The sequence below is a fragment of the Hyperolius riggenbachi genome, chromosome 6 (genome assembly GCF_040937935.1).
Source record: "Hyperolius riggenbachi isolate aHypRig1 chromosome 6, aHypRig1.pri, whole genome shotgun sequence".
NCBI lineage: Eukaryota > Metazoa > Chordata > Amphibia > Anura > Hyperoliidae > Hyperolius > Hyperolius riggenbachi.
In genome coordinates, this window is record NC_090651.1 from 74,740,477 (window position 1) to 74,756,566 (window position 16,090).

Here is a 16,090-nt window from a genome sequence, read left to right on the forward strand (position 1 = left end):
GGGCAAAAGGCACACATGTAGTTTGTGCTGGTGGGCAGGAGGTGGACATGTAGGCTGGGGTGGTCAGGCAGGAGGCAAACATGTAAACTTTGCTGGTCAGCAGGTGGTGCACATGTAGTCTGTGCTGGTCAGGCAGGAGGCATACATGTAGTCTAGTCAATGCTGATCGGCAGGAGGCGCACATGTGGGCTGTCAGGAAGAAGGTGCACCTGTACACTGCGGCTAAAATTCTGAATATATTTGGTTGTGTTACTTATTCATTTATTTTTAATCAATAAATGTATATGGTATTATGCTGTTTATTGGATTATTTTGTGGTACATGAATTATAGGCTCTAGCAGAAGGTATCCAGGAACACTACACGGCAGCAGTGCTCATCATCTAACCTTAGAGACTATGTTTGTGTATCATAGAATTTATGCCCGCCTATCACAGGACTATAGAGCTAGTGAGATAGCTGAGCACAGCAGGGGACTGATTCTGCTGGCGGAGTCCAGGACTAAGCTGGCAAAGGCTCTGATCAAGGCTGTGCACTGCAAAGTCCATGCAGTGCAATACAGCCTGGGTCGCAGTCACATGTGGCCACTGTAAAAAGGCCCAGAAGGGAGGAGATAGAGGATTTGGCAGGGCTGGGCAGGCTGGGCTGCACCAACTGGCAACTACACGAGGGGGGCAGAGCAAAATGGCAGGTTATCCCCAGCCACTATCAGAGCCGCACTCAAATGGCTAAATAGTCACATACAGCTCTAGAGCCACAGATTCAGACTCCTGCAATAGACCAATGGGAATAGTCTCTCTCCAGGGAGGATTCTCATTAGTTCACCGAGTAGTGGTAGCTGCTCAGGCAGGTTTTCCATTGGTCTTTTGCAAGTCAATGGGAGTCTGATACTTATGATGGGGCTCTGGGATCAGTATACTGGCATTTAGAGCACGCAAGGACTCGGATGGACGGTGGCGATGGGAATGCAGTGACAGGTATACTGAGAGGAAGGCAACAGAAATGGATTGGAAAACCAGATGAAAAACTGATGCCAGAGGCAACAAATTGATCCATTTAAACAGAAAATTGATTTGTTTTTACAGGATCAGTTTTTTATCTTGTACAGTGTGAAGCCAACCTAACACACAAGTATCTGAAAATAGAGCTAAATTAATTCATGCAAGTATACTGTATTATTGATCAAAGTCTCATTCTAAGACATTTCAACCACTATGGACACAAAACTTTGAACAGAAGAAATTTAATATTTACAACAAGTAATTTCTATTTCAAGTAGATGCACTGGATGGCATCAAAACACCAGAATTGTTAATGTGAAGACAGGTGCACTTAAAGGGTTACTTAAAGTGGATCCACGATGAAAAACTAACTATAAAATGTAACTTGACTGTATATCTTATCTAAAGTTTAGATAATTTACACAGCAAATCTAGCTGCAAACAGCTTCATCAGTATATGATTATTTTTTCCTGTGATACAATGAGAGCAGCTATGTTCTGTTTGTCACATTACAGACAGACAAGCTGATCTGTATCTCCAGCTCTCAGCCTGTGAAAACTTCACTCCCCTCTCCTCCTCCCTCCTCCCCTCTGCCTCTGAAATCTCTGGCTAGTAACCTCCTCTTCCTCCTGCCCAGACTGAGCTCCCATAAGCCCTTGCTACATGAGTTTGAGGGTGCCAAGGCACTGGAGAAGCTGTGGGCGAGGCTTGTTTAGTTTATAGAGAATTAGAGTATTAGAACAAAAAAAAAAGTATTGGGCTTGAGGAATGCCCTATAAACTATATGAAAGGAACACAATTATGCAATGAGTAAAAGTTTATCTCGGATCCACTTTAAGTAAAATAAAAACCAACAGAATTTTAATTACCTTAGACTACTTGGAGCCCCCTGCTGGCTGGAGTCTTGGAAGGTCAGCCCGGGCACAGATTTCTTTTATTTGTCATGCTTTGTCCCCAGCAACCGACGAGATGACCGTGTCCTACACATTGAAGGTGGCCAATGCCCGATTCGGAGGATTCTCCAAACTGCTCTTCCGCTGGAAAGGGAGTATCTATAAATTGCTGTACAAGGAGTTCCTGGTGTTCATCTCTCTCTACACCCTGCTAAGTGTTATCTACAGGTAATCTCTATCCTCATATCACTAACACAGCAAGGACTGAGAATTACATACAGGACCAAGAAAGCGCTGCTCTGCAATGTCCAAACATACAGAAAGGTCTATATGCTATTTACATTTTCTCCTGAGTTATCACCAAGGTGATTGTAACGATTGTGGAACTTTCTCCGTGATCAGCGCACAACGCGTGCGCTGACACGGCGGAAATCCTCCACAAGCGTATATTTGCAGGCATCCAGCAAAAGGTGCTGCACACCTGTAGAGGGAAATTCCTGTCGGCAGATGGCGCTGGGGAGTGCAGAGGAACCAATCCTCTGTACCTCCACAAGTGCCAGACAGGAATTGTACGAAGCGCAGAACGCAATCGCAAGAGAGGCGATTGCGAATGAGAGTGCGCAAAGGGACAGGGTGTATATGTGTGCGCCAATCCAGTCGCCACCCCGCGACCGCGCACACACAACAGCAGATATGAAATAGGAACGCGATCGCGAGAGGTGCGATCGCCAGACGTGACACAAGGCAGATCAGAATAGAATACGAGGCTAGCAAAGGCACAGCAAATAATACAATGAGAAGATGCGGAAAATAACAAACGCTAGCTAACCGCGAACACCGCACTCATTCGCAACAGTGCACGCGGTTATGCGCGGTCTCCACGTGATAAGCACAATAGAGACAAGCACGCCTAACTAACCAACGACAGACAAACATGAAACAGAGGACGCGAGCGCTTGCTTAACGGTTACCTCACCGAGCCTCCAGCAAGCGTAGCAGACAAGACAGACACACGAAAACAGGGACAAGCGAGAGATAGGATCCACAGCACTAGCGAAAAGTGGCTAGCGCGATCCAGGTACAGAGTAGCAGAGCAGAAGGATCCCCAGCGCTAGCGAAAAGTGGCTAGCGCGATCCCAGAAGACAGAACAGAAGGATCCCCAGCGCTAGCGAAAAGTAGCTAGCGCGATCCCAGAAGACAGAACAGAAGCATCCCCAGCGCTACCGAAAAGTAGCTAGCGCGATCCCAGGAGACAGAACAGAAGAGATAGCTGGTAGGAACCGCTGCACCAGCTATACTCCAAGAACAGAGATCAGAACCATTTCCTGTCCACCACCGTTGGGACAGGACAATGGCAACAGGACTAGATAAGACAGAACAGTCAATACAGATAATACAACCTGACTGGGCTAGAAGGGGAGCCTAAAGCAACCCCCAGGAATTAACTATACTAGATAGCAATGGCTGACACTCCAGCAGTGTCCATCAGGAACAGACCATGGAAAGGAAATGACCAGCAAAGCCTTCTGGGAAACATAAAGCTCTTATAGTGCCAGTCATCAAAGAAGGCAGGTAGGGGATTTGCATAACGAATGTATGCAAATTCCCCAGCAAGAGAACAGACCAGAAACTTGCAATGGAAAGACAGGTCTCTGTTCCAGAGTCCTGCAGCATGCAAACCTAAACAATGGTCTGAGCGGATTCTCACAGTGATACAGTACTTTTTTCAATTGAAAAGTCCTGATAAGTTATTTCAAAGAGAAGATGAAAGATTACGTCCTAGAAGAAAACTCAGGAGAAAAAGATAATTGAATAAGGCCTAAGGCATACATGTCAAACCAAATCTGGCCCTCAGAGCCATCAAATTTGGCCCCCAAGTGGTTTCCCCACTTTGCATTATGTTTGGCCCACTCTAGACCATTAGGGATGCTATTTTGGAGGTAAAGCCCTAGATCACAGCTGTGGTCAGAGACCTTTCAGAAAGGGCATTGGAACCCTGAAGGGCAGCAGAAGTGCAGGAGGAACCTGGCATTTTATATATGACAATACTTCTGTCTTTTGGTTGTAGTAGACAGTGCTTGCGTACAGTTTGAGTTTTAAACAAGCTGCGGCTTCGTTTTACTCTTTTCTCCTTTTCTCTTTCTTTTTATATTTTATTTCTAATCTTTTCTCAATGCATGGTATTTGAAAAATGTGGTGGTATGTGCTAAACATGTTGTAACCTTGTACTTCATAGTCAGTGTAATGCCACTCAATAATATGTTTTGAAAACAAACTAAATCAGCTTAAAGCAAAACTGAGCTAAAAATAAACTGATGAGACTTCCAGCCCCCGCTAAGTAAATCTAATCCCCCCCCCCCCAGCTAAGGTATCCTTTACAAAAAAAAAACCTGTGACCCCCTTCCCATAACAGATGATGCCAGTTGCCGCTATGGCGGCACCACAACTGTGGTCACTAAAACCTGCCCCATACATTGCTACATAATTGTGCGGGCACATCTGGGGATCAGGGGCGTAACTAGAAGGGAGCGGACACTACAACTGCAGGGGGCCCAGAGGTGTGAAGGGGCCCAACTACTGACCTTCACTTTCTCTGATAATCCAGGTCAGGTGTTTTTGTGGATACACATGTTATGGGTGTGAAGATCCTGATGGCCACACTTGTTTTATGACCCTTGTATGATGGACCCCCATGCTGTGTGCATCTTATGAACATTAAGGGGGCCGCACCAAAGTTGTGCTGGAGGACCTCATGATTTGTAGTTACGCCCCCTGCTGGAGACCTTATACTATTGGGGCACATATGTCTATCTAATACTAGCATACCTGGCTACCTAACTTCTCTGTAGAAGCGCTGCAATCTTTGGCAGCAGAGGGTGGTTGCAGCCTCTGCATTGTGAAACCTAAGGCCAGCCATGTCCTCATATACTAGACAATAGCAGCAATACTTCTGGCTGGGAATGAATTCTATGTCAGGCTGTTTGTAGTTCTCATTACACCCTGAAGCCAGGGCAGTGCTGTACTCCATCAGCCACACTGTGGCCTCGGGACCAGAATGATTGTTTTACAATTTGTGTATGTGACAGAAGTGACAGATTTATCCAGGTAATACAGTCATTGACCTCTAAACTGTAAATGCTTTTCCAAAAACATGACCATCAAGTTCCACTGTTCACACACTGTTACCTCTCGCGGCTGTGTGCGGAGAAATAAATCATATTTAATTACCAGTGGGGTACAGAGAGCTTCCTATATAAATTCTTTCAGTAAAAACAAAATAAATTTACTAGTACTGTTTGGATTTACCATTTTCCCTTAACATGATGAACATATAACACAATTTTAATCATATTACAGCTGAAATGTGTTCACTACTTCTCTATATCGCTTTATAGGAATTCAGGCCTCTTTTCTTCTTGGCTGGACAGTGTACTGGTTAAAGGATACCCGAAGTGACATGTGACATGATGAGATAGACATGTGTATGTACAGTGCCAGGCACACAAATAACTATGCTGTGTTCCTTTTTTTTTCTTTCTCTGCCTAAAAGAGTTAAATATCAGGTATGTACAGTGGAGGAAATAATTATTTGACCCCTCACTGATTTTGTAAGTTTGTCCAATGACAAAAAGATGAAAAGTCTCAGAACAGTATAATTTCAATGGTAGGTTTATTTTAACAGTGGCAGATAGCACATCAAAAGGAAAATCGAAAAAATAACCTTAAATAAAAGATAGCAACTGATTTGCATTTCATTGAGTGAAATACGTTTTTGAACCCTCTAACAATAAAAGACTTAATACTTAGTGGAAAACCCCTTGTTTGCAAGCACAGAGGTCAAACGTTTCTTGTAATTGATGACCAAGTTTACACACATTTTAGGAGGAATGTTGGTCCACTCCTCTTTGCAGATCATCTCTAAATCCCTAAGGTTTCGAGGCTGTCTCTGTGCAACTCTGAGCTTGAGCTCCCTCCATAGGTTTTCTATTGGATTAAGGTCCGGAGACTGACTAGGCCACTCCATGACCTTAATGTGCTTCTTCTTGAGCCACTCCTTTGTTGCCTTTGCTGTATGTTTTGGGTCATTGTCGTGCTGGAACACCCATCCACGACCCATTTTCAGTTTCCTGGCAGAGGGAAGGAGGTTGTCGTTCAGGATTTCACGATACATGGCTCTGTTCATTTTCCCGTTAATGCGATTAAGTTGTCCTGTGCCCTTAGCAGAAAAACACCCCCAAAGCAAAATGTTTCCACCCCCATGCTTGACGGTGGGGACGGTGTTTTGGGGGTCATAGGCAGCATTTTTCTTCCTCCAAACACAGCGAGTTGAGTTACTGCCAAAGAGCTCTATTTTGGTCTCATCAGACCACAGCACCTTCTCCCAGTCACTCACAGAATCATTCAGGTGTTCATTGGCAAACTTCAGACGGGCCTGCACGTGCCTCCTTGAGCAGGGGGACCTTGCGAGCCCTGCAGGATTTTAATCCATTGCGGTGTAATGTGTTTCCAATGGTTTTCTTGGGGACTGTGGTCCCTGCTAATTTGAGGTCATTCACTAACTCCTCCCGTGTAGTTCTAGGATGCTTTTTCACCTTTCTCAGAACCATTGACACCCCACGAGGTGAGATCTTGTGTGGAGCCCCAGAGCGAGGTTGATTGATGGTCATTTTGTGCTCCTTCCATTTTCGAACAATCGCACCAACAGTTGTCACCTTCTCTCCCAGCTTCTTGCTAATGGTTTTGTAGCCCATTCCAGCCTTATGCAGGTCTACAATTTTGTCTCTGACATCCTTGGACAGCTCTTTGGTCTTTCCCATGTTGGAGAGTTTGGAGTCTGCTTGATTGATTGATTCTGTGGACAGGTGTCTTTTATACAGGTGACTAGTTAAGACAGGTGTCCTTAATGAGGGTGATTAATTGAGTAGAAGTGTCTAACCACTCTGTGGGAGCCAGAACTCTTAATGGTTGGTAGGGGTTCAAAAACTTATTTCACTCAATGAAATGCAAATCAGTTGCTATCTTTTATTTAAGGTTATTTTTTCGATTTTCCTTTTGATGTGCTATCTGCCACTGTTAAAATAAACCTACCATTGAAATGATACTGTTCTGAGACTTTTCATTTCTTTGTCATTGGACAAACTTACAAAATCAGTGAGGGGTCAAATAATTATTTCCTCCACTGTAAGTGGCTAATTCAGTCCTGACTCAGACAGGAAGTGACTACAGTTTGACACACTGACACTCACTGATAAGAAATTCCCCTTTTTATCGCTTTCTTGCTCTTAGAAGCCATTTTCTGCTAGGAAAGTGTTTTATAGTTGGAATTTCTTATCAGTGAGGGTCACACTGTAGTCACTTCCTGTCTGAGTCAGGACTGATTCAGCCACTTACATACCTGATATTTAACTCTTTCAGACAGAGAAAGAAAAAAAGTAACACAGCATAGTTATTTGTGTGCTAGGCACTGTACATACATATGTCTATCTAATCATGTCACGTCACTTCGGGTATCCTTTAAGGGCTGTGCTCTGCCTCTGACACAGGAGATCAGGGTCGGAATCTCAGCTCTTCCTGCTCAGTAAGCCAGCACCTTTTCAGTAAGGATTCCTTGGGCAAGAATTCCTAACACTACTACTGCCTTCTGAGCACGCCCTATTGGCTGGCTGCAGCCCTGAAGCGCTTTGAGTCCGCCAGGAAAAAAAAGCGCAATATAAATATTATTTTTTCTTGTCTTTCTTATTTCTAATTTTCCCTGATCCTGATATTTTCTTAAAAATGATTGAAGCTATTGATGATAACTTTGATAAGTTTGGCCGTTATCAATAATTTGATATTTCCTGCAAACTGATCCTTTTATAATTTTTGAAAAATAGCTAAATTATACAGAAATAAAATAACTGGCCATAATACATTATTTTCAAGAATATCATTAAAACAAACCCAAAATGTTATAAAAGCATAAACTATGAGGACCCTTTTACACTAGGAGTCAAAACCTGCTCTGTGTTACCCTATTTTACAGCAAGGGGCCACAAAAGCATTGAAAGTCTATGGAGACTTTCACACCTAGGGCTTGATTCACTAAACCGTGATAACTCATATCACGGCCGTTTTTGCGCGTTTCCACATTTGTGCATAATTGCAAATTTGAGTGCGCAATCGCGAAGGCCGTTTTTGCGCGATAATTTGCGATTGTGTGTGAAAATTCACGATTGCGCTCGCAAATCCGAGATCGTGCGTAAACACGGAAATGTGCGTGAAAACGGCCGTGATATGAGCTATCACGGTTTAGTGAATCAAGCCCCTATTGCGGTCTGTTGTGGTGCACCGTAAATATCCGATCTGATGCAAGGACTGCAGCACGTTTCCGCAAGTACCACGCTTAATATAATACGCAATATAAATGTTATTTGTCTTTTGTCTTAATGCACGATGCTTGGGGTAATGGAAATCTATGGGCGACGCATGTAGTGTAAGCGACGGAGCGCGGTGCACATGGGCGGACCGGTGGGAATCCCAGTGATGTACTTTCTGCCCAGCAGTGAGCGCATCGCTGAGCGAGAGGCGGCACTTTGCATATGATCCTGTTGAATCACTCTGCCGCAGGGTCATATGAGTAGGAGCATCGCAACGCAAAAATGAAATGTAAAACCGAACTTAGGCTTCTAAAAGTTTTGCTAAACTTTTACTAGTCCTAGCTTGTTGACTTCGGGATCCCGCCCATTACCCGTTCCTGCATATTTAATATTCATGATATCCCAGTGGGTCATAAACAAACTGGGCAACTGGGTACAGAGGAGTAGCTATGGGGGTGCAAGGGGTACATCTGTCCCCGGGCGCAGCATCTGGGGGACGCAGTTACAGGTTTTACTTTCCCTGATGCGATCCCGAAGAGTCTATGAAAGACAGTGGAAGGATCCAATCTCCTCCTGCTCTCTGCCTCGGAGTTTTGTTTTATTTTATCTCCCTGCTGTAATCAGCGCTTGTCATGTTTGCATCAGCAAAGTAGATCATGTTTATTTCTGCGATCTCCCAACTTTCTAATGCCTGGTCCACACAATGCAATTTCCTGCCAGGTGGATGGGTAAAATTGATAATTTCCGGCATGTCCGATCTGCTACTGATGGAAAACGGGATCGATTTTGTGCAGTGCTGATCTGAAAATTGATCCTGTTCTTAATCAGGTGCAGATCAGACACGCAGGAAATTATTTAAACATCTCTGGGAAAGCATGATGGACCCCCTTATGGTTCACACCTTGCCACGAGGGGGCGCAAAAACTGACTTTGTCCCCGGGTGCTGAAAACCCTAGCTGTGCCTCTGACTGGGTATGCGTGATTACCCCATCCCCAGAACAAGCATGTTTTCTAGGAAAGTTTGCATACCTGATCTGTATATTGTTCCAGGTGGATGACTCAGAAAGTATTTTAACCAGGAAACTAGCATTTTTTAGAATGAGGTCAGGATGGCTCTATAGTTCTCTCAGCTAAATGACCAGACTTTATTCCTCCAACCCCTGTGGCTGATAGAATGATTTGCCCCTGCAGGTTTGGCCTGAATGCAGAGCAGAAGAAGCTGTTTGAGAAGGTGGTCGTCTACTGTAACCGCTACACTGACCTGATCCCCATCTCCTTTGTGCTGGGTTTCTATGTCACCCTTATCATAAACCGTTGGTGGGCTCAGTACACCAATATCCCCCTGCCGGATCAGCTGATGTGTGTAGTGTCCAGCAACGTCCACGGGGGTGATGAGAGGGGGCGGCTGCTCCGGCGTACCCTGATCCGCTACGCCAACCTGTCCTCAGTGCTGATCCTGCGATCTGTCAGCATCCGCGTCCTGAAGAGGTTCCCCACCATGGAGCACATTGTGGAAGCAGGTGGGCTATAAACTTCCAAAGCCATGAAACTCTGTTATCGGATTATTTTCTGTCCGCATCATTCTCAGTATAGAGCCATTATCATGGCAAAGAATTCAAAATAACTGATTAAACTTTTTTCATACAATTCACTCTTATATACAGTGATTTAGACTCTTCTGCAGCCAAATAGATCAACAGGACTGCCAGGCAACCAGTATTGTTTAGAAGGAAATAAATATTTCAGCCTCCATATCCCTCTGACTTCAGTTGTCCTTTAAAATACCCCTGAAATAAGGCCTCTTTTCCACAAGCAGGGGGTAGAAACCAACACAAACATGGGGAGAACGTACAAACTCCATGCAGGTAGCGTCCTCCTGGTACAGGTCGGATCTGGGAACCCTGCCCCGCTATCCACTACATCGCTGTGCTGCCATTAGAATCAACATAAACATAAAATCTAATGAAATTCTGTTAACATATAAGGAAGTCAATTGATGTTTGGCTGTTTTACTGATCGAACACTGAGTATGCATATCTACTCTTTATGAGAATCAGAATCAGAATCCTTTTCAGAATCAGAATCCTATTATTTCGCCAAGCATGAGGGGACATACCGGGAATTGTTTTTGGCACAATACAATACAATACAATGGCTCCGGAAGAGTGCATAGAAAGAGGAAGGAGGAAAGAGAAAGAGAGAGTGCATAGAAGGCAAAATCAGATTAATACAACATTGTAAAACACATTTCAATCCCAGTGTGTCCCTACGATGTCGAAAGTCAGTTAGTCTTGTGGGCTGGCCGGCTGTTCAGCCGTAGCGCCACCGGCCTCGCCGCTCGTTGACGTTTGCTTTGATGGTAGAACGTGGAGGGAGTTTAGGAGGTTGACTGCCGAGGGGAAGAACGAGTTCCTATGTCTCGTGGTTTTAGTGGAGATGGCTCGTAGTCTCCGTCCCAAGGGCAGGATGCTGAAGTAGCGGTGGCCAGGGTGTGAGGAGTCATTTGCAATCCTCAGTGCCCTGGTTTTTAGTCTTTTGCTGTGTAGTAGGGCAAGTGAGGGGAGGGGGCACCCAATGATCCTCTCTGCTGACCTGATGACCCTCTGTAGTTTGTTCCGATCATTGACAGTGGCGCCAGCATACCACACCAAGATGGAAGAGCAGAGGATCGACTCAATGGTGGCGGAGTAAAAGTTGGTTAGAATTTCTTGAGTCATGCCGAACTTTCTCAGCTGGCGGAGGTAGAAGAGTCTCTGTTGTGCTTTAAGTTGGGTGGCAGTGATGTTGGGCTTCCAGCTGAGGCCACTGGAGATGGTAGTGCCTAGAAGCCGGGCGCAGGGCACTCTGGTTACCTCCGTGCCGTCAATGTAAATTGGGGGTGGGGTGGGAGCAGACTTCCTGAAGTCGATTAATAGCTCCACGGTCTTTGCGGTATTGAGCACCAGCCTGTTCTCCTTGCTCCAATTGCAGATTCTCTCCACCTGCTGGCAGTACTTCTGGACATCATCCTTGGTGACAAGGCCGATGATGGTGGTATCATCAGCAAACTTGATAACCTTGACAGAGTCTGCCTCGGACCTGCAGTTGTTCGTGTAGAGGGAGAACAGCAGTGGTGACAATATGCAGCCTTGGGGAGCTCCTATGTTCGTGGTCGCAGCTTGAGAGTGGATATCGCCCAGTCTGACGACTTGGGACCTGTTGGTAAGAAAGTCTGTGATCCAGAGTTGTAGACTTGGGTGGACTCCAAGTGCAGCTAGGACCCGTTGGAGAATACGTGGACAGATGGTGTTAAAAATTACATAGCCGAGAAGGGTGTACTGCTCAATGGAGAGGGGAGGAGGGATGACAGGCAGCACAGGAGCTTCCGGCAAGCCGTGTAAGGCCTCTTCCACATTGACAGTTGAGCTGAGTGCAATTTAATGCACTAAATACATTGTTTAGGAAAGCTCTTATATTACATAGATGTAGTAAGGTGGAATAAAGATTGTATAATCAGATTGCCTAGGCTATGGTATGGCCAGCATTAGTAAATCACTCCATATATGTTGTGCCTGCAGTGTCTCTTTATGCTGCACACCCACAATTCCCCTGATAACCACAGACCATGTGACCTTTTTGAATCAGGAAGTTGCTGATGGACGTTGTTGCTCCCCATAGTACGTGATGTGGTCAGGTGGACACAGTTCTCACGGATTCAAGTGATGTGTGATTTTAGTAACAGACGTACTTTATATAAAGTGATGTATTTTAGGCTTCATGACCCGCGAGGAGCTGAAGAAATACGAGAGCTTATCCTCTGACTTTAACAAGTACTGGATTCCCTGCGTCTGGTTCACCAACCTGGCCGCCCAGGCTCGGCGGGACGGCAGAGTCAGAGATGACATCGCCCTAAAACTGCTCATAGAGGTGAGTTGTGAGATGGACATGTGCTGATGTATCTACTACAATATACAAAGGTCATCCAGAAAGTAAAAGCCATTTTCAATTAATCAGTGGAAGAAACATTTTATTTATTTTAGATATACTGGGGTGTATGAACTAAACTGTGTTAAGGACATCGGTGTTAAAAAAAAATGTGTCCAGAAAATTGTCTATACATTCAGTATGGTATCCACACCAGGATCGCTGCCTCTGTTTTCCCCAACCATGCTCCATTTGCCCAGAATCAGTAGGTGGCGACCTCTGAACTAGATATTCTTAAACCATTCAGTTCGCTCTTGGACGCCGCTCCGGCTGCACGGATAGTGCTGTGATCACGCCCCATGATCACGAAAGTGCCGTAGCGCCGCCAGTGCGGTGTCCAAGAGTGAACTGCACATAAGCAGATGAAGAATATCCGGGTCAGAGGTTGATGACTACTTGTGGTCATTGCCTTGTATGGGACTGGTTGCAGAAAACAGGAGCCTGGTGGGGGCAAACAGAGGCAGCGAGCCTGCTTAGGATTCCATACTGAATGTATGTTTAGTCTCTTTTTGGGCACATTGTTTTAACTCAGATGTCCTTTTACGCAGAATAACTTGCGTAAAGTCTAACCGCAGAATGAGTAAAGCAGAATGCAATACATTACATGCAATACGTTACGCTCTACTCACAGTTTAGTGCATACATCCCACTGTATCGTCTGATTACTTCACATAATCACTTCCTTTATTTAAGCATTTATCATATATCATTTTGTTGTAGTAGCATCACATTCCTTACCTATGAGGTGGAGGAAATGGGGTGGGGCTTCAGGTTAATGCTGCTGAACAAGCTGTCACCGGAATTCTGCAGTGATGTGACAAGCACTGCAGGGAGAGGACAGATGCAAGGTAAACAGAAAGAATACCTTGCATGGCAGATAAAAGCAAATGGATGGTTCTGGATGGCCTTCCTATATAGAACTGGAGAACACTATAACAATCAGTGCTCCTTTCACAAAGGACATGAGGTATTTTTACATTAGGGCCCCTTTCCACTAAGTACAAATTTGCAATGAGAATTTTTGCATTAAAAATGAAACCAATGAATTTCAATGAAGTCATTTCCATTGAATGCTAATTTTTTGCATGTGGTGCGCTGCAGAAAAATATGGATAGCATGCTGCAGATTTCTGCACCATGCATCCGTTTTCCATGTAATGATTGTTAGACACATAAAAAAATTTGCATAAAAAAGTGAAAACCTGCACGCGAAATATCCTAGTGGAAGTAGACCTTTAAAGTGAACCCAAAGCGTACCTCGGGTACAAAAAGAAATACTTAAATAAGAAGAGGGAAGCCCAGTGGCGTAGCTAAGGAGCTATGGGCCCCAGTGCAAGTTTTACATTGCCCCCCGCCCCCCAAGCACTCTATACAAAACAAATTATACGGTGCACCAAAACCTGCTGAGAATAACCACAGTGTCAGAGGTGCAAGGAGGTGATGGGGAACAGATTGTTTATGATTACTACTACCATTCAAAGCATCTATAGACGTGATTATTACAAGCATAGGACCAATAAAGTGACCAATAAAGTAAATAATAAAGTGCTCATACTGTGGTTGAGGGAGGGCCCTATGGGGCCCTTCTGGCCCAAGGGCCCCGACTCGGTCGCAACCTCTGCACTGCCTATTGCTACGCCACTGGGGAAACCCCTAGATCCTATAGATCAGAGTTCCCCAACCCTGTCCTCAAGGCCCACCAACAGTACATGTGTTGCAGAAAACCACACACATGCAAAGGTGGGGTAATTAGTGTCTCAGCAGAGCTGATTAACTACCTCTGGGGATTTCCACAAAACATGCACTGTTGATGGGCCTTGAGGGCACTGTTGGGGAACACTGCAAGGCTTCCCATGCTGTGCTGTGGTTGCCCTATCTGGGCTTGTTGGTAATCACATCTAGGATGCGCTCCTTTCCAGGCACATGGCTGTGCTCGTGCCAGAAGAGAAGCGTGCACCTGATGTTAAGGAGGGTCCCGGGCAGTGGTAGGGGGCCGGAGGAAGATGTAGTTACCCTCCAGAGGATCCAGAGGCTTCACTCTCTTTAGGCATTTTTTTTAAACATATTTCCTCTGTGGGTTGTCTTTAAACTGATTTTCTCTTTCTGATCTGCACAATATATCAATGGCTTTAAAGGATACCTTAGTCCTCATGACAATTTAAAACTGAGGGGAAGTAGGCATGTGTAGGAGGCTCTCCTCATGCCCACCGCTCCCCCCGTTCTCCTCCGTTATGATGGTCCCAAGCTGTGCAGATGCTGCCTGACGTTGCGTGTTCCTTGATCAGGCACCCGCGGCCGGGAGTTCTCTGTGCTGGTGCACTATTTCACAACTGCGTAGTGCGCCTGTACAGAGCACTCCCAGTCATGCGATCAAAGGATCGCCAGGCAGCATCTGCCCAGTCTTCTCCAACCCTCCCAAACAGGAAGTAGCTTTGGAGGGTCGGTGCATCATAACGGATGGGGCGGAGGGGAACGGGGGGAGCGGTGGGCACATCCCTGCTCCCCACACTTTTAAATTTTCATGAGGACTAAGGTATCCTTTAAATTCAAATAGGTTGCTATTAAATTGCAGTTATTGTATCTACAGCTGAGGGGCAAACAAATTTAAATTTAAATTGAAGCACCACATTTTTATAACAGAAGACTGTATTGTATGAATTTTTTGTGGAAAAAGTATTGCAAACAATGCTGTTATTTCTACTAAACAGAAAAAAAATATATACCTGAAGCTCCAAATCATCTCTCCTCTGCAACTTCCAGCTGCCTACTTACCTCCCTCCCCTCCCTCCCCTCCCAGTGTAAGGCCGTGATAGGCTATAAGTCTGCAGAGACTGAGAGGCGTGGTTTTTGATGACACAATTCAAACAACTCAACCTAGGATGACTAGTTGTGAGCAGGCAGCACCTTTCAAGTTGTTTTTATAAGACTTTATTATTTATAAATTATATAAAATAATGCTCTATTAATTTAATATGAAAAAACTACAGCTCAGCTGAGAACTACTTCTGAATTTCATAGTAAAACAATAAAAAGAAGTTGGACAGAATTCAGGAGGACAGGTTTATAGTGCCGCAGGCTTGGCATGATATATAATTGCTCACAGAATTTATACACTTCCTGTTTGCATAACTGAGGGCTGAGCTATCTCTCACGCTGCTGTCACTGCGGATCTTCTGATAAGATATTATTATATTTATATCCAGCTTAAAATACATTTTCCCACCATTACAGTTCCAGTCTGCAGCACATACAGTATATAGAGTGTGTGCCCCATGGCAAGCAGCAAGAGACTGGCATTGCTTGTGCTGAGGCACAGTAAGGAGAAAGGAAGTCATTTAAAGTGCCTCTTTAGCTAAGAGGAATGTACAGTACTTCTTATAACAGAATACCCAAGCAGCTCGGGGTGACCCAGAACCACTAGGAAAGTATAGGGGACTAAAAGAGACAGAAAAGTCCTACTACTAAAAAGCAATGCTCAGTGTAAAATGCCTTCTAAAAACAGAAGGTATTTGTGATAATTCAGCTTTAAGTGAGCAACTGTGCCAACAATGCATCACTACTGAATATGCAAATGATCTCTTTATGCCCCTGTAGCCAGGCTTGCATCCAGAGCCACTGTAGCTAATAAATGTTACAGAGCCACATCAACCCAACATGCAGACAGCCTGTTTTGAACTGTTGGTCCTCATAAGTGCATACTATACAATAACTATAATTTTGCAAAGACCTTCTGTTTTAAGAAGGTACATTACACTGAGTATTTGTACACAAGTATGGGTACACATGTATTTAAATTTGACAGTTTTTCGTGATAGTAGTCCTTTAACAGTGATGAGTAGAGACCCTACTGCCCGTACAGAGGATCTTCACTGCCCAT

The 16,090-nt window shown here is 44.7% G+C and overlaps 1 protein-coding gene across 1 annotated transcript in view; it reads left to right on the forward strand.

Annotated features, from left to right (window-relative positions):
• Positions 1–1,970: 1,970 nt before the first annotated feature.
• BEST4 (bestrophin 4) overlaps positions 1,971–16,090 on the forward strand; it is a 29,309-nt gene continuing 15,189 nt past the window's right edge. The window contains exons 1-3 of the mRNA XM_068242074.1: positions 1,971–2,122; positions 9,443–9,771; positions 12,003–12,157. Of these exons, the coding sequence (XP_068098175.1) occupies positions 1,971–2,122; positions 9,443–9,771; positions 12,003–12,157 (636 nt within the window). The remainder of the gene's footprint in view (positions 2,123–9,442; positions 9,772–12,002; positions 12,158–16,090) is intronic.